Source organism: Lacerta agilis, chromosome 6 (genome assembly GCF_009819535.1).
Source record: "Lacerta agilis isolate rLacAgi1 chromosome 6, rLacAgi1.pri, whole genome shotgun sequence".
NCBI classification, from domain to species: domain Eukaryota; kingdom Metazoa; phylum Chordata; class Lepidosauria; order Squamata; family Lacertidae; genus Lacerta; species Lacerta agilis.
Window position 1 is genome coordinate 53,834,412 of NC_046317.1, and position 23,287 is coordinate 53,857,698.

At 41.8% G+C, this 23,287-nt stretch overlaps 1 protein-coding gene across 1 annotated transcript; it reads right to left on the reverse strand.

Moving 5' to 3' along the window:
* Window positions 1-762: 762 nt before the first annotated feature.
* On the reverse strand, window positions 763-23,103 carry ZC3H11A (zinc finger CCCH-type containing 11A). Its single transcript, XM_033152733.1, has 17 exons — window positions 22,340-23,103; window positions 21,431-21,633; window positions 21,037-21,156; window positions 18,644-18,767; window positions 17,350-17,550; window positions 16,379-16,495; window positions 15,576-15,656; window positions 14,804-14,905; window positions 12,990-13,052; window positions 12,420-12,515; window positions 10,946-11,011; window positions 8,016-8,519; window positions 7,125-7,198; window positions 6,335-6,647; window positions 4,911-5,083; window positions 4,554-4,618; window positions 763-2,636 (listed from the first exon to the last, which is right to left on the reverse strand). The coding sequence occupies exons 2-17, from the start codon at window positions 21,482-21,484 to the stop codon at window positions 2,378-2,380; spliced, it is 2,412 nt and encodes an 803-aa protein (XP_033008624.1). The 5' UTR covers window positions 21,485-21,633; window positions 22,340-23,103; the 3' UTR covers window positions 763-2,377.
* Window positions 23,104-23,287: the final 184 nt, after the last annotated feature.

A 23,287-nucleotide genomic window follows, 5' to 3' on the forward strand; every position in this document is an offset into this window, starting at 1 on the left:
TGCCCTATCTTGCCTAAGCACATATACCTGAAATAATGTTCAAGTATTACTCTCCATTTCCTATTTTCCATGTGTTAGATTCTGGAATGTAAACTTGAGAGCAAACTTAATGATGCTGCATTAATAATCTATAACATGAGACATGAGGGAGCCTGGCAGTTTCTGAATTGTTTATGAACACTGAAATGTTACACAAATATACATTTTTTTATTCAACTATGTACAAGCGCCTCAGTGGAGCAGACTACCCCAATTTTATGAAAGGTGAAAACTGTCACAAGTACAGTGGTACCTCGGGTTAAGTATGCTTCAGGTTAAGTACGTTTCAGGTAAAGAACTCCGCTTAAGAACAGAAATCGTGCTCTGGCGGTGCAGCGGCAGCAGGAGGTCCCATTAGCTAAAGTGGTGCTTCAGGTTAAGTACGCTTCAGGTTAAGAACGGACCTCCGGAACGAATTAAGTACTTAACCCGAGGTACCACTATACAGGATGTAAAAAGAGCTATGATCAAACTCTGCAGATAAAAAATGTAAAGGACAATGAGAATCTCACATCATAAACTTAACCTCAGAATTTGATTATCTATGATAATCCAATGATCTATTTTTAGTGCAATACTATTTTTAAAGAAAAGAAATTTGGCTCTTCGTTCTTTTTATGTTGCCATCTCAATTTGGGGCTAGTGAAAGCTGAGAAGCCATGACAGGTGGCAAATTCCTATTCTATTCTGCACAACTTATTGGAAATAAAACATTGAAACACATTTTCGACATTAGCTTTATTTAAAACACAAATACTTCTCTCTCCTGCAGACTGTTTAAAGAAATAGCAAACATATCTGATGCAGATACAGTGATTTAAATAGAAAACAAAAAGATGTACAGAAAGCAACGGAGTCTGTAGGTAAAAGCCTAGAGTGGAATCTATTGTATGGAAAACAATAAAGAAGAAAAATGCCAACAAACAGAAGGTTCTGCATAAGCAGACACAAACTATTGCAAACTATTCAGTCTCAAATGTCTGTTGTTTTTGTTCACCACCCATCAGAAGTTCTCTGGTTTCCCACTTCTTTGGAGCAATGTGTCAACTAGCAGTTAATGCAAGGCAGCTTTTAACATAAATTTGAAAGTATGACTCTATTCAACCATCTTTTGCACAGGCAAAATTTCAATGTGAACTTGCAAAGCACAGGGTTTTTCCAAGTTAAAGTGAACATATTTACAACAGAATCAAGCAAATTTTTATTCCTGCTAGGAACGCAACCAGAAAGATCCTGCAGATAACAATAGTCAAAAGGTAATCATATGAAATATGGATTTAAGAATGACAGGGTATACAATACACCCGAGTCTCCACAGCCACGCTGCAGAGTTTGTGGAACACTGCCAAATAAAGATCGTTTGTAGGGCTTCAAGCGCTGGACATGGGTACCATGGAAAGTTTGCAGGTGGGCAGTTTCAGAGCCACAGCTGAGAACTCTGTGGATTTGGCAGGGGAAAGTGCATATATATGGTTTACCTGCCAAAAGGCAGCACTCCAAAGCTTTGTTTTAAATGACCGGTGCAATATCAGCAAAAAAGGCCATCAGTTCAGGAAAAAAGAACAAAACCTGAGAATAACCTCACATGCCACTGTAAGGCATGTTTTAAAAACAATTATTATTTTTAATGAATATAGGTGCACACACAAAAATTCTTAGCTTTTGCGACATGGAGTTTATGCTTGCTAGTGGAAACTTCTAAATGGTACAGAATGACAGTGAGGAAGATAAAAAAACAAAAACAAATGTTCAATATTATTTCCTTCTTTCTAAAGCCACATTTGTCATGTGGCAGCATTGTGGAGATTACTACATTTCTGCTCCTCCACATTTTAAACTGTACTCCTGGCTCCAAAATCAAAGTTGAAAAAATAATTGCATGACTCAAAGAGCTGACACAGTAACTCGGGAATACAGAAATTACCCTTAAAGAAATAACAAAGCAAGAAGCTGTGAAACAAACAGACACTTAGGTTTGCCACATGGCTGCAAAACAAAATGTGACAGTTAAGTAAATATATATATATATATACAGGAAGGTTGTTGAGTCAACAAGTGGACCCCATGTGGGATTATCAGATTTTCCCAAGTTGAAATGTTTGTGGTTTTCTCAAAGTATTTCAGGTGGGTTGGATAGTAACAAGACAGTCATATAGGAACATCTCTCTGACCAGCAGGGCAATACAGGACCATCAAATGCAGCCAATTTCTTTCATCAGTTCAAGTGTGCTTTAAGACTTGCCATAACTTCTCACCAAGAAATGGGTAATCTTGGTTATCCAACAAAATATACAACATTTATTTTCTCTCAGAAATAAACCATATATGGGGGGTGAAATCAGCTGTCAATCATTTCAGAAAGTTCAAGCAGGAGGTCGTCCTCATCTTTTCCTGGGTCCAGATCAATCTCTGCTTCCAGTTTGCCTCCTGAGATTTCCCAAATCAGCTTTTCAAAGTCGTCGTCTACTGATGTGGGTGTCTTCCCAGGTCCTGTTGAGCTCAGTCTGCGTGTCTTTACTGCTGCATGGGAAGAGGTTGCGCTTGCTGTCTCTGCTTGCAACATGGAGGCTGCCTGGTTCTCCATATGCAGTTCGGAGCTTGACAAAGAAGGAAAAGATAACAATCTGAAACATCTCCAAGAGGGAAACAGATATCCTGTCTGGACGTGGGGAACCCTTAGCCCAGCAGAATGGTGTGATATCAATAAGCTGTGCAGGAAGTTTCTACTCTAGCAGCAGACAGGTCATAAGTTAGTTACAAATCTGAAACTTAAGTAGGCAGGATGCAGGTACATAAAGAGTAGAGATAATATCCTTATATGGGCATTCAAGCAACATTTGTGTCTGTGTGTGTGTGTGTGTGTGTGTGTGTGTGTAGGGCAACATGTATAGTTGGTGTGCACCAGCCCATCCTTGCTGCCACATTCCCACCCATATTCAATATATAGGAAGGTCTGAATAAAGGATCTTGCATGATCAGAACTGACTGGGAATTTTGCACTTTCACCAGTGGCTTCTAACTGCATTCAGTTAAGCATGGTTAGAAACCTCTTTTATGTATGGCCTGCTCTCCTCTACACACAGTAAAATGCCTGAAGAAGGCTTATGTTGAAGTGTCATCTAGGTCATATTATGATATGGTTAGGAAGCAGTTGGTTAGCAGAAAGAAATAGCTGGATTACTGCTACAGTATGCCACTAAACTATCTTCTTCAGGTATGCATGTTTACACTATGTAACCTTAAAGGTAAAGGGACCCCTGACAATTAAGTCCAGTCACAAACGACTATGGAGTTGCGGCGCTCATCTCGCTTTACAGGCCGTGGGAGCCGATGTTTGTCTGCTTCCGCAGCTGTTTTTCTGGGTCATGTGGCCAGCATGACTAAGCTGCTTCTGGTGAAACCAGAGCAGTGCACGGAAACGCCGTTTACCTTCCCGCCGGAGCGGTACCTATTTATCTACTTGCACTGCGTTCTTTCGAAATGCTAGGTGGGCAGGAGCTGGGACTGAACAACAGGAGCTCACCCCGTCGCAGGGATTCGAACCGCCGACATTTTGATCGGCAAGCCCAAGCGGCACAGTGGTTTAACCCACAGCGCCACCTGCGTCTTACGTTTTGCTTTAAGACAGCTAAGTTCAAAGTAAAATGAGCAGTATGAAAAACAAAACGCAAGAGTGAAGAAACTAGTTTATGGGAACTATCAGATATGATAAATAGCATAAGGTCTTGAACAACTTAAAATACTAAATCAACTTATTGCAGCATAAGCTTTTATGAGCAAGATTCTACTTCAGAAGCAGAAGTAGAGTCCTAGCTATTTATTTATTTTATAGCATTTATATACCATTTAATTGCAAATAAGTAAATCACATAGCATTGCCTACAAAAGGTTATGTCAGAATAAATGTGTTGTTGGTACTCATATTAAAAACCAAGGACAAATGCCTGTTGATTTGGGATCTTGCTAGTCTAATTGCAGTTCGTTTCTAAATTATCATAATTTGGCTTTAAGAGGCAAATTTTTGTCAGCATTAGTGTGAGATATCTAAAGACTTCATCCAGAGTACGGCTATCTCCTCATTGCACTAGGATCTGAAGAGTGCAAGCTTGGTAACATTTGACTCTATCTTGTTGACTAAATTAAAACCAGTGCTATGGAAAATATTCACAATTTGTATTAATTTCTTTTTTAAGCTGCTTCTAATATTATGATGTACCTTCATCTATTACTGGCCTAACTGTATTTCTTCAGAATCTGCCACTACAGTCTTGGAATTTTCAATATGAACTTCACTTATGGCATTAAATTTAATAGAATCTATTCCTAGTGCCTGTTACCTGGACCTCCACTTGCAAACCTACATGGAAAGAAAGCTGAAGGACTTTATCCTAATTTTCACATGATCTCATTTGAATAATGGCTAATAAACATTCAAAGTCAGCTTGCACAACTGTTCCAAGAGACAATCTCAGTGACATATAATAGGGTTATGGATAGATAAATAAAATAATTACCTGTTAGACTGCACTCTCTCAGGAACAGCAGCTTCTGTGGCTTCTGTAAGACGAGGAGCACTTGCCTGAGAGAGGGGAAAAAAGTTTGTGGCAGGTTTTTCTCTCTCCATCATCATTATGCTGTTTTAATTCTTGAGCATCCATCTTATTACTCTCCTCTTATTCAAAATAAGAAATCAGACTCTCGCAAGTTAATCTTTGGTACTTTCCAAAATATAATTGGTCCCTTAGCACTGTTAATGTGCCCCCCTCCAAAAAAAACCACCCCTGCTACTTATCTCAAAGTTCAAAGTTACAGCACAGGCTAATACTTTCAGCTCTCAGGTAGTCTACAACAGCATGAATCAATCTTCTTACCAGGGCTGTGTTTTCAGATAGGTGCTCCTTTGTGTCTGTGCTTGGGATGAGACTCAGAGGCTTCACTGCAGCAATAACAGAAGTATGATTCTCCGACGCTTTGCGTTTCAGTGCCTGCTTTGCTGGAGACACTGGCTTCACTCCAGATGGTTTCACATTCACTTTTGGTTTGGCTAGAATATGAAAAAGCAACTCAAGGTTAGTCCATGAACACAGAATGGCAATGTTACTCCTCTCTCCTTCACTTTTTTTCCAGAATAGCACATTTTAAAACCAAAAACAGCACTTCTCTTCCTCCAACGAGACCTTTTTTTAAAAGAAATGTCAGATCTGTAATTATGAAAATATTTGGTGCTCTTTGCACATGGCAGTTCTTTATCTACATGAAAAATGCAGCATCCTGCAAAGGGCTTTTTGACCTATTGCAGACCCTCCAAGTGTCCCAATTTTCCAGGGACGTCCCTGATTTAGAGAAGCTGTCCCACCTTCTGATTTGATCCTGGAATGCCCTGCTTTTCTCCTACTTTCACTGGAGAAATGTTGGGATAGTAGGGAGTTATCTGACCCCTGAGCTGTCTGAAGGCAATCCTGTATAGGGAATTTTTTTAAATGTTTAATGCTTTATTATGTTTTTATATATGCTGAAAGCTGTCCAGCATGGCTGGGGCAACTCAGTAAGATGTGTGGGGTACGAACAGTAAAATTATCATTATGGAATGGGACATCCCTATTTTCATCAGAGAAATGTTGGAGAGCATGCTATTGCAACTAGGACTAAGAATGTGTCTTTGCCGCAAGTGTAGAAGCATATAATTGGGACGTGTTGGACAGTGCCCAGATATAATGAGAGCAAGTGCAGCTTCATGCCATATACATAACAAGAGGGGTCCAGTTACCTGGCTAAGCAGAATTGCCAGGACTTCCCAGAGGATCTCTAGGCTTTGGATTTGTCCCTTTAATACTATACATCCTTGTGCCTTTGTCTCAAGAGTGATGCAGTGGATATTTGTGACTCACAGCTTAAATGAGCAAGGCGGGTTGATAGTATGAAACAGAAAAGGCTCTGATTTCCATAGGCATTAAAGTAGTTACAGCTGTTGCCCAGATTACATTTTGAACTAACTGGGAACACACATGCTATCTCAGAGATAAATGAAAGCTCAGGATGTTTTGCCAATTCCAGAGTATGTGTATCAATATTATGCAAGAATATTCATCCCATCCCTTTGTGCCTGAGACATGTAAGGGGAATGTGGGAGTATGCTTAAGAATACACACCTTGTTACTTAGCTCATGGGGCAATGCTGAAACTTAAAACAAGGAGGAATTATCTTGATGGCAAAAATTTAAAAGCCTCTTGTTCTACCTCTTATGAGCAGCTTAAGGAGGACAACCTTTCTTTGACTCGAGGTGTTGCTGTTTACCTTTAATCTTTCGTTCTACAGGCTGAGCAGAAAGTCTCAACTCTTCTGAACCCACGTTCTCTGGCGCTGCCTCCTGGGATCTCACTAGCAACCTCTTTGTAAGTGGACGGCTTTTCCCTGTTGTCATTGGGGATACAGGATTTTTTGCAGCCTTCCCTTCTGCAGTTTCTTCCCCAGCAGATGGCACAGTCACTTGCTGCTCCTGGGGCTTCCTCTCTTGCTGCTGTTTTAGCCGTTGCTTCTCCTTCTTTATCTCCTCCAAGCTCTTCACTTGGACTTTAGAATGTGAATTGCTCATGCCATCATTCAAAGGCTGAGTAGACAATGAGAAATAAAGGGGTGAGAAAACAGGTGCTTCCCAGGAAAAGCCCCCCCCCCCCCCCGAGAGATTTCAGTATCTTGACATGCCTGGCTCTGGATAGTGCTGAGGGTTTAGATCAGGATTTCTTATTTTGTTTTTACTTTTTGGCTTGTTATAACCATGCTGCTTTCATAGTCTGCGGTTGTCTGTCAGAAAAATGAAGCCCCATTGTGTTTCTTGGTGGCATGATGTGCCCTTCATAATAGGCTATCAAAATATGCTGAACTTTGGCCCAGAGCTGATTAGCTAATGGGATCTAAATGGGGCTAGAAGGATGAGAAAGCAGGGTTTCTTTATCACATGACAGCCAGTCCTGACATAGATGTCTAATGGCAGTTTCCAAAGATGCTAGATGATAATGAACATGGCATCAGTAGCAAGGCCTGTTTTTCAACATAGAATGTATTGCATAGCAAAATGAAGACTTACCTTTGCAGTGGTATCTGATATAGAAGTTCTTGGTGAGGACTTCAGCTCTAGCTGTTTTTTTTCTCTTCCAGGAGCTGTTAAAACACCACATTGATCATTCTAAAAGGAGAATAAACTCTCCTGAGGCACAGCTATTTCCCACCTTATGATGACAGGTAAATTAGGTGGGTGAACACCACACTCAGAAGTATTCTATCTTGCTTGAAATGCTTGCTACTTTCCAACACCAAGGTCCATGAAGCACTACAAACAAGGCAATTCATCTCAATTCCTCAATTTCTGAGGAACACATCCTGCCCAGACACACCCTATCCCGTCCTGATCTAGAAAAATGTGCATAATGGTGACATGCCAACAGGCTGATCATTTAAGTTAGCCAATGCACTGACATTACTTCCAGCTGAAAATACAAGTTTTTTTCCAGAAATATTTGTTCTGGCATTAGTTACAGGCTCCTACAAAGTGAACTGGAAAGAGTACCCCCACTGCCACTTGAATTTAGGGTCAAATTAAAATGTGCAGTCCCATTTGCTGAAATACTGAGAAATGCAAGAAGGACACTTGCAGGGTAGGAGAAAGAATGCTTAATGCCTCCTGCCATTGCCAATACTCTCCTCTTATGAATACCCTACTCATGCTTTTTCCCCTTCCCTTACTCTGAGCTCATTTCAGAGCCGTGTGTGGGAATGGGGGGGGGGGGGCTGTCAGCACACTACAGTATGTTCTGCAGCTGAAGTTCCTGATATTGCTCTACCCTATGTTCCAGCAGTCAAATCTATCATGAGTATTTATACCAATTTTATCATTTATTAAAAAAACCTGCTTCAACATGCATTCTGAATATGAGCATTTAGAAGTAAAATGGTGCTACAAACAGGTCATACATAGTACCTGTTGGCTTTGTAATGCTTAACTGTCTCCTCCCAACTGGAGTTCGCTCAGGTTGCATCTGTGTCTTTGAGGTGTTCTCCCCACTTCGCTGCATTCGGAGGGCTTTTTCCTGCTTGATTTCCTCTAGAGTTTTGATGCGCACCTCCCTAAAGTCCTTAGCTTTGTCAGAAGGCTCCTCCAGCTTTCTTCTGCTGGAAACGGCTGAACCCAGGGAGCCTTGTTTCTGGGGCTCACCCTCATGCTTTGGTCCGGCAAGGCTCACTTTTTCAGCTTTTATCCGTTCCTCTTCCATTTGCCTCTGCTTCTTCTCAGCCAGGACCTCTGAAAAGGTTTTGATCCTGATGGCAGGAGATGGTTTTGCCACTGCATTGGGATCATCAATGGTAAATGTTACTTCAACCTTGGGTTTGGGGTGAATTTCTCCCTTTCTTTGGCTAGCCTTCTCCAAACGGATTTCTTCAAGTGTTTTCACACGAATTTCACCTGCTGGTTGGGCAGCATTCTCTACACCACAAACACAAAGCAAAATGAAAATTAGTTTGCATTTTTATGTTAGTGAAAATGTCAACTGTTCTAGGCTCTCTATATACTTTTGCTCCCCAAAAGATGTGGTATCACTCTGAGAGTTTAACAATCTGCTTCTTATCCCCCAGCCTCGTTCTAAATGGGCTTCCCTCAAGATGTACATGTCGTACAGTGGTACCCCGCAAGACGAATGCCTTGCTAGACGAAAAACTCGCAAAACGAAAGGGTTTTGCGAGTTTTTAGTTGACTCGCAAGACGAATTCGTCTATGCCTGTTTTTCGCAAGACGAATTCGTCTGGCGAGGTACCACTGTAAGCTGGCTTACCTTTTCGCTCTGGTCGGGAGGGGTGATGTCCGCGTCCGCCATTTTGGATCGACTGTGCATGCGCAGTCGATCCAAAATGGCAGACGCGGACAACATCCCTCCCGACCGCAGCGAAAAGGTAAGCTCCGCTGCCGGTCGGGAGGGGGCCGTGGGATCGTGCCCGAGGTCGGGCATGATCCCACGGCCCTCTCCCTCCTTCCCGGAGCCCCGCCGCTGCGTTTTAAGACTGCAACAATCGTTGCAGTCTTAAAACTCGGCGGCGCGGAGCTCCGGTGCCGGTCGGGAGGGGGCCGTGGGATCGTGCCCAATGTCGGGCATCATCCCACGGCCCTCTCCCTCCTTCCCGGAGCCCCGCCGCTGCGTTTTAAGACTGCAACAATCGTTGCAGTCTTAAAACTCGGCGGCGCGGAGCTTCGCTGCCGGTCGGGAGGGGGCCGTGGGATCGTGCCCAATGTCGGGCATCATCCCACGGCCCTCTCCCTCCTTCCCGGAGCCCCGCCGCTGCGTTTTAAGACTGCAACGATCGTTGCAGTCTTAAAACTCGGCGGCGCGGAGCTCCGCTGCCGGTCGGGAGGGGGCCGTGGGATCGTGCCCAATGTCGGGCATCATCCCACGGCCCCCTCCCTCCTTCCCGGAGCCCCGCCGCTGCGTTTTAAGACTGCAACAATTGTTGCAGTCTTAAAACTCGGCGGCGCGGAGCTCCGGTGCCGGTCGGGAGGGGGCCGTGGGATCATGCCCAATGTCGGGCATCATCCCACGGCCCCCTCCCTCCCTCCCGGAGCCGCGGAGCCGCGTTTTAAGACTGCAGCGATCGCTGCAGTCTTAAAACACAGCACCGCGGAGCTCCGGTGCCGGTCGGGAGGGGGCCGTGGGATGATGCCCGATGTCGGGCATCATCCAACGGCCCCCTCCCTCCCTCCCGGAGCCGCGGAGCTGCGTTTTAAGACTGCAGCGATCGCTGCAGTCTTAAAACACAGCACCGCGGAGCTCCGGTGCCGGTCGGGAGGGGGCCGTGGGATCATGCCCAATGTCGGGCATCATCCCACGGCCCCCTCCCTCCCTCCCGGAGCCGCGGAGCTGCGTTTTAAGACTGCAGCGATTGCTGCAGTCTTAAAACACAGCACCGCGGAGCTCCGGTGCCGGTCGGGAGGGGGCCGTGGGATCATGCCCAATGTCGGGCATCATCCCACGGCCCCCTCCCTCCCTCCCGGAGCCGCGTTTTAAGACTGCAGCGATTGCTGCAGTCTTAAAACACAGCACCGCGGAGCTCCGGTGCCGGTCGGGAGGGGGCCGTGGGATCATGCCCAATGTCGGGCATCATCCCACGGCCCCCTCCCTCCCTCCCGGAGCCGCGGAGCTGCGTTTTAAGACTGCAGCGATCGCTGCAGTCTTAAAACACAGCACCGCGGAGCTCCGGTGCCGGTCGGGAGGGGGCCGTGGGATCATGCCCGATGTCGGGCATCATCCCACGGCCCCCTCCCTCCCTCCCGGAGCCGCGGCGCCGTGTTTTAAGACTGAAGCGAGCGAACAGCAGCGCTGCTGTTCGCTCACTGCAGTCTTAAAACGCGGCTTGGCTTGGCTCCGGTGCCGGTCGGGAGGGGCCCCCGGACTTTTTTTCCCATAGGAACGCATTAATTAAATTTTAATGCGTTCCTATGGGAAAAGGTGCCTCGCAAGACGAAATTTCCGCAAGACGAAGAGTCTTGCGGAATGAATTAATTTCGTCTTGCGAGGCACCACTGTATTTCAACCATTGCCAGTTTTTTGCATACTGAAGTAGATTCTCCAAGTCAAAAAGTGAGCAGTATGTAAAACATTGCTGAAGAACTAATGCTGAGAGCAAGATCTCATTCCATAAAGGAGCTCTAAAATCAGGAGGTAAGAAAAAAGAACAGTTGCAGGCTGATCTTTTTGTGACTTGGGGCTTTTCTAGATTTTAGCCTTTTATATATTATTATCACATTAAACTTTGTGAGGTTTACTTCTGAATAGAGTAACTTGGATTGCACTAAAGCAAAGATGCACCTGCAAGAAATAGGGAGAGGATATCCCAAGGTACTCCAATAAAACCAATTGTTACCTGTTTCCATATTGTTCTGCTCATATGGTAATCCTAGTCTCTCTTTAAGCGACAAGGGAACTTGTACTGCAGAAAGAAAAAATAAAATGGTGAAGGAAGTTACATGGGAGTCTCCTGATTTGTTCTCCTACAGCAATCTTCCTAGTGCCTTGGACTCCCATCATTCCTGGCTGGAGATGAAGGGCACCAGGCTGAGAAAGCTGACCTATGGCTTCACACAGAAAATTGTTTCATATGGCTTGCTCCACCCCTCCAGCCCAAGAAGTAGTAGTAGTAGTAAAATTTATCACGGCCATTGGCCCATATCAAGAACAAATCAGACAAGTGAACGAAACATAGAATTTAAAACAACTTGACGTAAGACAATTAAAAAAAAAAACATGAGGCAGCAACGCTGCAATTTAAACAATATCAAATCTTAACAACCCATCAAGAACAACATTTTACCTCAATTTAATTAATACATATACAGCATAGGGATTCAGCTAAAACTGAATTTAAGAGTTGATTAATAACTTGATTTCCTCTTAATGATACTTAGTATTAGTTAAAGTATCGAAACTATGCAGTGACCCATTTCTCTTTTTCTGGGATAGGACATTTATCAAAAATCTAGCCCAAATCCAGCCCAAGAAGTCTTCATAAGAGAGATGTTTCCAGATGAAGAACTGTGATGGGAGAAAGACTTCACACGTGCCATCAGGCAATGGCTTTTTCCACCTGCCTTGCCCCACCCTCCAGGCCTAGGCGCCTTTGCCAGACCATGACTTTGAGAACAGCAGAAGCACCTGGGAAGAGAGGAGTTCCAGGGTATTTTTAAAATTAATTTTATAATTTGTCTGTCCTTGTTTCTCAATTTGATCCTTTTACATAGTTTTGTGGTATTTTATGCATCGTGACTTGCCATTATTTTTATTGATTACAGTTTAGTAATACTTAAATTTGATAGTAGTTGTTTATTTTATATATTTATTTTAAAGTTATGTTTTTTATTATGACTTTTTTTGTATTGGATCAGATTGTTTTTAGGTGTATGATCTTTGCTGTCTATTTTGTTGTTTATTTAGCTTATAAACTGCCTTCTGTATAGTAATATAAAAAGGTGGTATACAAATTAAAAGTGAAATGAAATACTGTATGTTTCCTGCAACTCAAAAGAACCACAAATAAACTGCAAATAGATTTTTTTTAACTGAATAATAGTAGATCTATCAAAGAATTACACTGTATGTGCTGTGCATAGATCACATTGACTATGGAATTTGGAATACTTTTGTATGCATCACTGTATGGAGACAGCATACAAGATTTTTGAAACAAACAACTGTTAATATGGCCTTTCCATTATATGCATTTGATTCCTCATCCCCGATAAAAACAGGAGTTTCACTGACATTTTAGAACAATTTCACTTAAACAGGCTTGTTGCACTAGAAAAGAAGTAGAACACATTTTACTATTTAAACACACCTACCTCTCTTTGGTATTTTGTCTGTATTCTCCAAGGAGTCTATTTTCTTTCCCAGTCTTTCAGCAAGGCTACGTTTTAGAGGGAGACCACCCTCAGAAACTAACAGTAAAAAGAAAAATTGTCAGGCTTTTGTTTTTTTAGCTTTCAGCTATGCTTGCTACTTTTAGTGGCAATTACCCATCCCCTATCAGTCTTATGACACTGAAAGACACCTTTAGTGAACATTTTGCCTAGAAAGGTAGGGCAGAGATACACACACACATTGTGGCAGCGCAAGAAGCAGATGAGTGGAATAAGAGCTGATACCGGTCTAGTTTTTACAAAGCTCTTCACTGAAATGTCAAAAAAATGAAAATCCCTCTCCTCCTTGCCGCAGATTCTTTGCAGTGCCATAAATGGCATATACTTTAATACAGTCATTTAATAAGTCATCAAGGTTCAAAAACAGAAAATGAAAAATGAACCCATGATCAGAACTTTTGTGCACTTATGCACCTATGATGGAAAAGAATGGATACAGCTGATATGTTAATAGAGGAGCAGGGTTTTTTAATTCTACATGCTGGTTCTCACCTGTAAAGGATTTCCTTTTTCCCAATCTCTCTGCAACAGTCAATCGAATCTGAGGCTCTTCACCTGACAAAAATTAAGGGCAAGCTACTTTAACAGATGTCTGAAGTAAACCAATTGCTTTAATATGTAGAGTTTTTTCCATGAAAAACTGTTAAAGCCTCTTGGCTAATAAACAAACAGTAATCCAAACTCTTCTTCTTCTTCTTCTTGACCAGAAGATTAACACATGCAAATTTAGTTGTTAAGTACAGGATACTCAACTCCTCAATGGGATCCACCAGCACAATGGTAAGGTGATGTAAAGGCAGATTGCAAGCAAAGATGCCTAGATTCAGATAAAACAAAATAAAATAAAAAATTCCTTCCAGTAGCACCTTAGAGACCAACTAAGTTTGTTCTTGGTATGAGCTTTCGTGTGCATGCACATTTCTTCAGATACACTGAAACGGAAGTCACCAGACCCTTAAATATAGTGAGGGAGTGGGGAGGGGTATTACTCAGAAGGGTGGTGGGAATGGGTGATGAGCTGATAGGTGTGGAAAACCTGTTGACGACTGCAATTTTTACAGGGTCTAACAGGGAAAGGCAAGGGGTGAGATGGCAACTAATTGCAACTAATCACCAAACTTAAAACCATGGAGAAACCTGGTCTGAACAAAGACATTGGATTCTTATCTCATTATACATGATAAAGCTATCTTTAGCCATCTCACCCCTTGCCTTTCCCTGTAAGACCAATTGCAGTCGTTAACAGTCCTCAACAGGTTTTCCACACCTATCAGCTGATCACCCATTCCCACCAACCTTCTGAGTAATACCCCTCCCCACTCCCTCACTATATTTAAGGGTCTAGTGACTTCCCGTTTCATTGTATCTGAAGAAGTGTGCATGCACAGGAAAGCTCATACCAAGAACAAACTTAGTTGGTCTCTAAGGTGCTACTGGAAGGAATTTTTTATTTTATTTTGTTTTGACTATGGCAGACCAACACGGCTACCTACCGGTACCTCTAACTAGATTCAGATAATTGCTCGCTATCATATGTATTTCACCCTTTGTCAAACAAACAGGACAGGGTAACCAAAGGTGAAAGAGGCAGGAAGATCACACATGGCAAGTCTTTCACCCTTTGAAAGAAACAAATGGGATGCCCAGTTTACCCCATTTCTCACTATTCTTAAAGTGAGTATAGAAATTGTAAGAATCACTCATTTCACAACCCCTCCCCTCTCCATCACAATGCATTGGCAAAAAAGGGTATAAAAAGAACATTAGACGAAAAGGTTAGCTAACTCTCCCAGCCCTAGGACTCTGCACCTACTGCTTCGCTTTAAGGACAGGTATACTTTCCTTTTCCCCTTCCCTTCTTCTGTGGGTTTATGGCCAAATTGTCACCTTGCTTATGTAGGTGTTAGAATACAGTAGTTAGGGTATTTTCTGCTCTTTAATTCAAGTGTGTTTGTATTGTGATTTGCTACCTGCTTAGACTGTAACTTTGCTGTCTAAAGCAGCAATATATATATATTCTGCCACTCCTGATTTATATAATAAACTAAGCTTCCTTTATTTCTTTGTGAGGGCTTCTTGTAGGAATAAGATTAAGAATTAACACACATCCATAATAAGTGCACGTTATAACTCCAGCAAAAGATCATAAACCTCTCAGCAGTGTGTATATGAACATACATGAGTGTTATGTGAGTCCAGATATACACATTGTAACATTGATGCTAATCAATAAAGAGGAAAGACATTTCCAGAAATGCCACACCTACCAGAGCTGCTGAACTGAATACAAACAGAATTACGCTTACCTGGCTTTGTAGATAAAGTTACAGTTCTGACCACAGTCCGTACATTTTCTTTTTCTGGGCCTGGATGGGTCTGAATCTGAGCAGAAACTTCAGAGGGGTTGTCTGAGAAGACCAAGACAAAGCTATATTAAGCTGTGCTGCTACCACTATTTGGCATTTCATGAATTTGTGGTTGAGATGCAATTTGAATATGAGGCTTCTAAGTTCACACTCTTAGCTACTATACAATGCCAACTGTAATGCATTGGTGCCTTAGGAAAAGTCCAATCTAAAGTTCTTTTTTTTCCTTTGAACAATCATCGAACAACCTCCATTAGCCACCACCCCAACACTTAATTCACTTAATTGCTGTGATTCAATTGTAGAGCACAAAACTGCTGACTCAATGATCACTGGGACATCCAAGGCTACACATAGGATAGTGCTGAAAGTATATAATAAATGTAAATTCATGAGATGACTAATGGAAAAACTTGTGAAAGAAAATGAAGCCACATTGTGGAATGTGTTGCAGAACAGATACTTCGGACAGTTTTCTACTTTATTATAAATACTTTGCAGCTAAAGTGCCTAAAAGCAGACATCTTTCCAGCTAGTGTCATACACAATTCCTATTTGTATATAAGAACAAAACATTAGCATTTGCAAGGCTCAAAGCCAAAGCAAACAACAGCCCACCCTGGACTTCTAATAATAGACACTGCAACAATGAGGGTGTCCAAACGTAATGCTGTGGAAAGGAATATCCTCAAAATTACAAAGGTCAACTCACCGCCTTGCTTCTTTGATTTTTCCTTCATTTTTTTTGACTTGATCTCATCAAGGGTTTTGATTCCAAAATTCAAATTATCAACTGCAAAATGTGAAAATCTGAGTAAGCGGATAAGTTTCTCTCAAATATGAAAGGGCAGAAAACAAATTCAAAGTTAAGATAACCTGTGAAAATTTATTCCAGGGGTGAGAGCCTGTGGCCCTCCAGAAGTTACTGACCTACGTTGCCCATCACATCTGAACATTGTACATGCTTGTTTAGGATGATGGGAGCTGGAATCAAACATCTGGGGTGCCACAAGCAAACTTGGCAATTTTAAAGTTTTTAGCTGTGTTTACTCTATACAAGTATAATCAATATGCTAAATTAGATCACTCTCTGGGGCACCAGCAAATTTTCCAGTGCAAACTGAACATTTTCTGATGCACATTACCCTAAATATGCATAGGAAATATTTCCAGAAAACTTTCCACAACACTTCCTGTGGACAAAAAATGTTTGTCGGTTTTTTTGTTTCCATCTTTCTGCATAGCTCCTATATCCTTTCCACTCTCTATACCCCATCTACCTTCCTGCACCAGCACACAACAATGCCCTTCCCTCCAACACTTGATTTTTTAAAATAAAAAACAGCAATTATTGAAACATATTTTGAAAGTCCTCAATTGCAAGAACTGAAATATAAACACACACTGAAGCAAATAAACAATCCAACCCAAATGCTGAATGTGGGTATCCTTGGCCCAAATCCCTTGCTAAGGATCCACTCAGTTTCTTTTGAGCATGTTAGTTCCTACCTTTACCTTGTTTTGTGCTACTTGCTGATTTCCGAGTAGAAATTACCCGCAATCCATTAGAAACCTCCGCAGAGGGTTGTTGAACAGGCATTTTAGATTCATCGCCTTCTTCCGATAATTGATCTGAAAGAAGTAACATTGCTACTTTGAGTCCTATTTATTCAGAAGTAAGCCCACTATGTTCAGTGCATAAGCAATTCCCAAATGTGCATAAGTCTTAGGCTGCATTAATTTATACCCATTTACCTGGAAGCAAGCTCCACTGAGATATGTCAGACTTAATTCTGAGTAGGCATGTATAAGTTAGAACTGTGAGTCAAGTAAAACTTCATTTGGATTGTCTCACCTGCTTAAGTCAAGTAAGATCAGTACAACGTGCAATTAATTAATAGGTAGATAGAGGATCTATGATTTGCCAATTAAGTTTTGCTACTCTCAGATGCTATAGGGTGGAAACCTCCCCACTCCATATGCTCCAGAGGACTGGAAGAAGCACCAGTGAAAGAAAAGTTTCAAGGTGCTGGGATAATGCTAGGGTTGCCATATTTCAAAAAGTGATAATCCAGAGCGGGGGGGGGGGGGGCAAAGTTGTTGAGCTTGGACATTTTTGAGCTTTTTTTTGAAGAACATCGGCCCAAACAACACTGCTGGTTGTTGGCAGTCATAGGTCCGGATTTCCCCGGACATTTTGCCCATTTCCACCCAGACACTGCTTGTGGCTGCAGTATTTGGGGTGTGTTCTGGAAATTCCAGGTGTATGGCAACCCTAGATAATACCCAATACCATCACCTGCTTTAACACATTTATTGTTGTTTTCATTTTGATTTTAATTTACTTTAATTTTATATAAGTTGTTAGGCAGTCTGAGGATCTGAAAGATGAGAAGTGGGGTATACACTGAAGCAATGACTGTGTTAATGATATGCACTGAAACAACGGAGAAGCATCATGCTTTAGGGAGCTATATTTTGCTCACCGTCATCATCTTCATCATCATCTGCAGCATTGATAACAACTGGTGGATGAGTGGGGCTTGGTACATTTTCAGAACTTTCCACCTTCATTACCCCACGCAGCTGAGGAGATGGATTGGACTGAACAGAAAGTTTATTCTGTTGCAATGAAATCTGTGTAGCCTTCATCTCCTCTTCCGTAGGTTCAGGCACGTTTAGAACAGCTTTAAACAAAAATGCACAAGAATTTACAAACTACAAGTTGAAAACCATTATCAATAATACAGTGGTACCTCAGGTTGCAGACACGATCTGTTCCGGGGTGCCATTCGCACCCCGAAAAGTCTGCAACCCAAGCGGCGATGACGCGCTTCTGCGCATGCACGACATGCACAGAATGCTTCTGCGCATGCTGCATTCGCAACCTGCACCGTTCGCAACCCGCAGCAAATGCAACATGAGGTACGACTGTATATATAGGTATCTGATCCATCATGTGTAAAATCTCTCCAGTTGTATCAAAATCATTCTGCAAAGGATTTTGACCAATATAATAATTTTATTGATACTTAATGACTACCCTATCCTCATAATATTTCTATTTGAGAAAAATCTCCAGTAAGTGGTGCCCTGTTCCATCTTGCTTACGCTCACATCTACACTAAAGTCCATTATTATGGATCAGAAATAGCATTCTGAAACACTAGTCACCTAATGCTTCTAGGAAGTTAACCATGAAGGAAATGATGGTGAAACTATTTGCCCTGTTGTATGTTAAATACAAACAAGTCAGCTATTTGTCTGAACGAGTTTCCTAGATGGTTATAGAAATTTTAAAAGGGAGCGGAAGGGCTGCAGGGTTGTGGTTAAAGTTATGTAAATCACTTTTCAGAGTGCTGTGTTCACACAGATGTCTTCAAGCTGCTAGTAGAAGCGTGGGGAACCTTTGGCCCTCCAGATGTTGCTGAACTACAATTCCCATCAGCCCCAGCAGGTGTAGCTAAAGGCCAGGGAAGTGAGTTTCATTCCAGCAACATATGGAGGGTCAAAGTTTCCTCACACCTTTGGTAGTATTTGGGTTAACAACAAAAACAATGTTGTGAAGCATCCACCTGTGTGCAATAAAGAACGTATACCTGCATAACCTTTTTCTACTGTACTGCTGCTGGATTTTTTTGATGCACTGCTGTGGGGGGGGGGGGGGAGTCAGGCAAGTACAGCTTTCCTTACAGCACCTACAGAAATGTGGAAGTCTGAAGAAAGAATGTAGATAGGTAGGGGTAAAGAGACATGCCAAAAGGTGAAATTACAACTCACTCTTGCTTGGAGGTAAGAAAAGCCCATCCACAAAACGTCCCTTGTTGTGGTGGAATGCACAGTTCATCTTCTGACAGCCCACTGGCTGATTCTCCCAAAAGCATGGGATCTCACTGCGTTTTTTCTGAAGACAAAAGAGAGGCTATAAGTGTACACTAGGAACAACCTGCAAGTCCACAACGTAAGTTAGTAACGCACTGAGATGGTAACAGCAACATAACCTTTACAGCCTATAATTTTATCAGAAGAACTGATAATGCAAATATTATTTCCCATTTTGTTTAGGACAGGCAGTCATCTGTGAAGAGACTACTTAATCACAATGGCCAGGATCCAAAGGGCTGCAATGTTTGAAACTCCTATTGTTCTAGGAGCATGTTGCAACAGGGAATTTCATTAGCACAAGCAGTTTCTGAGCTCTGGGCGCAGTACTGCACCTAAGATTTCAGATTAAAACTGCACAGTGGAAGGAAAGGGGGACCCTTTTCTGCCTCCTCACTTCCAGCCACTTTCTGAAGACTGGAGAAAAGACTGTTTTAAGAATATTAGGGGGTGGGCAGGGGAAGCATGGCTTTGTTTTTTGCAGTCTTCAGGTGAGGACTAGAGCATGTGAAAAATGAACACAAGATTTTAGCTGCAGTTCATTCATTTTCAACTGTGTATTCTTGTTATTTAAAAAGCATGCCTAGACATTCTGTTGTCGTGCCCATAACCTAGGTTTAAGGTGCCATTTAGCTCCTAGCTTTCATATCTCAGTTTCTAACGCTGGCTGCATGTGGAGTTCCACTTATGTACACAAGCTGTGCCAGCAACCTCTCTCTCACCCCTTGAAAAGCAGCCCTTCTTAGAAATACACGCTGTGCAGATACATGCAATGTAGTATAAGAGATGCAACAGAGGGGAGATTGAACAGCACACATACAGTGCATATGTGAAACTGCTTTTCACTAACTCATAGGATTTTTGGATCCTGGCCCATTATTATATTTCAGTTCTACCTTCCTATATCCTACATGATATCTTCTTTTCCTTCCAAATCCTACTGCCTGTCACACCTTTTGATAAGATAGACTAACTTTATGTTTACTCCACTATTGTTTAAGAATAGGGAATTATAGACCCTTTGGGTATGCACTGTTAAAAACAATCATTGTTAAAAACGAAATAGCATGCTGTAAGGTTCGCGTGATGGTGCCTCACGAGTAACGGAGCAGGAGCCCAAACAGTCTTTTGCAGTTTTATTTTGCAAACTATTTACAGTGCAGAGCTACAAAAAGCATGTCTGTCTCAGTCGCTGGCAGAATCCAGGAGTGGCCCCTTCCGGCTTCTCCCCCAGCATAAGAACTTTGGCACCCCAAGACTCCTCCTACTCTCCTTGCGTTTCACCCCTCTGCGCAACTGGGGCGACAGAAATGGCATGACTCCCTCCTGACCATCCGGGCGAACTGAGCACAGGGTCTCAGCAACATCCCCAAGCCCTTTCTCTGCCAGGCTCCCTGTTTGTCGCTCCTGGCTATATGAGGCGCTGGGGCTCTCAGTGGCATCCCTGAGCCCTCTCCACGCCAGGCTGGTTCCTTCCCTCTCATCCCCACTAGAGGTGTGGGAGCTTTCCCCGCTGGAAGAGGTACTGCTGCTCAATTGGCGCTGGGGCTTTCTGTATGCTAACAGACCCTCCATTCCCCTCAGCAGGCCAGGTGGCAGTTCCCTGACACATTTTTTATAGTCATAGGGTAGGTCCTGCTATCACATTTCTTGTCCACACAAGTCACCCTGTTTCTTCCCAAGTACATTCTCATGTGTGCAGAGTATGCAAACAAGGTAATGGGTTATTAGCAGAAATGACTGTGGGCCACTAACTGTGGCCACAATTTATGTATTACATTTCTACAAGCGAGCTCATACTTTGAAAAAGCTAGGACAACTCACATGGTGCACAAGGGAAAATATCTAAAATGGAGGTTCACATGTTTCTTCTCTCATTTTTATAGCTTTAATGTAAAAAACACATTAGTCACCATATAATAAACCAACCCAAATAAAAGCACCCCAAATTCGAATCAAGCTGGAAAGGTGCTTAGAGACTAAGAAACCCATGCTGGTAGTCTAAACATGTGAATCTCAAACTACTATGAGCAGTTTCTTCATTTGTAAGTTTATGTGTGTAGATATATATTTTCAAAGCAAGCCAGGAGTTACCAAAATAACCTTGCAAACGTAAATTTAACAAACTAACAGCTTGATAGCTCTAAATCATACCTATGTCTTTATAGTTTTTAGGAAAATGTTCTATGCAAAAAAACACTACACTTCAATAATGCACACAGTGTCTGTATTACAGACCTAGATATCAAGAATAATCATACTGCTAGACTATATATTGAGACAATACTTACATCAATCTCCATGTGTCTAAATCGGCAGACACTTCTGAAACATCGCTGCTCTTGCCAGAGCACACAGACAGTTTCATTCCCCAGAGCAGCTTCACAGTGACGGAAGGGGCAACTGTCACCCTATGGAGAATAAAATATGGTCTTGGTAAGCAATACATACATTAAAAATTTGGCTAATATAACCAAGGTTTCATTGAACTGCATTTCCTATGCACAAAAGCAACTTTAAAGGTTTTACTACAACTTTCAATAGTCCTCTTCCTGGCTACCAATAAGGTCACTAAAGGGAGGGAAGGATGCCTTGGGTGCAGTCTATTGGGTGTATCAGGTTACATTATGCTTATAATACTGCAAGCATGAATAAAGAATACTAGAGGACAGCGGAAATACAAACCTTGGTACATGTGGAGTAGAAATAAAAGTAACAATCATCTCCTTGGTTAGACATATTCGGCTGAATCTTTATTGCGAACTTATGTTGGAGAGACTGGTGGCTGAACAGAGGTTTACTATTCTCTCAGTGATGGCTGATCAGTTTGGTTTAACTGGCAAACCTTCTATAGGCTGGATTTACAGGTATCTTCTTTAAAATATAATCTTGGAAAGAGGAGATTAAGGAAAATAAAAAGAAACCATGTTACAAATCACTAGTTTTGCTACTCTTTTTTATTTCAATGGCACATAATAAGTTCTAAACACCAGTAGGTTAGGTAAACGCATTCCACTTTTATATATGTTATGAAAACTGTTTTCCAATTTATAAACAAATCACATAAATTTGTTTACCCTCCAATTTCCTGACATCCAATTTATTTACATCATAGTAAGAAACACTAAAGCGGGGGTTGCCAACATGGTGCCTTGCAGATGCTGGACTACAACTCCCATTAACCTCTGGTCAGCATGGCCAATGGTGAGGGACAAGAAGAGCTGTTGGGCAGCAATATCATGAGGGCAAAATCCAGAAATAAAGAAGTTTCATATTTGGCAACAAGCAGACAACACACATTTAATATTTTGGGAAGCTCAATTCCTATACCACCACCACTTCTTTGCTGACTGCTTAAAAGAGATGGATGAGGTGAACTGACAAGAGGGGATGCTGAGATTGGGACATGCGCCTCAGAACAACATTTGCATATGCTATTGCAGAAACCTTGGCCACTGGGTGAAAACTGCTGCCAGCTAGTCATTTTGATAACCCTTCAAATTTTAGCAACTGCTAAGATATATCTTAAGCACCTGCTGAATTACAGTTCACACACTAAACCTTCCCAAATGAATACACTTTTTACTGAGATACCTTGGTAGGTTCAGCATGCAACTCTGTCTTCAAAGACTTCCAGTTAATTTTTCTCCTGTAGGTCGAATCAACACTCAATCCATGAATTGATAATAACGGGATAGAAAGACTTTTCTTCCTCACATTTCCAAGGAACACATCTCATTCTCATTCAAAATTCAGACAGGGTGAATTACAACTACTGGAGAAAGCAAGTCCATTTGAATGGTCAGGAAGACTGGAGATAGTGAAGGTTAATTGCCTCTTCAAAATAAATAGTTCATTTAAAGATGAACTTGTGTTTCAAACTGGCTGCAAAGAAGATCCATCTTCCACAGCCGGAAAATTTTAATTTTTTTTTAATTAAAACACATTTTTCAATTTCTGGTCTTCAAGATTTCTTCCACCTATTGGAAAAAAGGAAAAATCTTCCCCGATCTTTATTAAACTGTATAGTTAAAAAAATACTTGTATGTATAAACACAGATATGTATATACACATAAGTATCCTTAAATACATTTGTGTTTATACATGCAACAATATATACACAAGCATGGTAGTTAAATTTAAAGATTGAAATTTTGCAACAGAATGTTTCGAATTTGGGGAACTAAAAATAAATTTCCATACAAATTTCAGGCCAATCGTTTCCCACATAAGCATGAACACAAATAGGTACATAGACATAGGGTGTACAAATGATGTATAGAGTATTAAGAACTATTTTCAGACCAATTGGGATTCAATTAATTTTTACGCAGAAACTAACTGCATGATGCAGTTTAAAAAAGCAACAGACTTAGTACTACAAAATCAAGGCAATTGTTTGCTTTTGCTGTCAAAATTTTAAATTTGTTTTTTCTGTACCTAATTTTGCTCAGTCCCCCAAACATCACTGCAAAGATACACCATAAGTCACTGCTTTTCAGTGATAAGGTTGAAAGGATGCAGCAGGTCCAACATCCTAG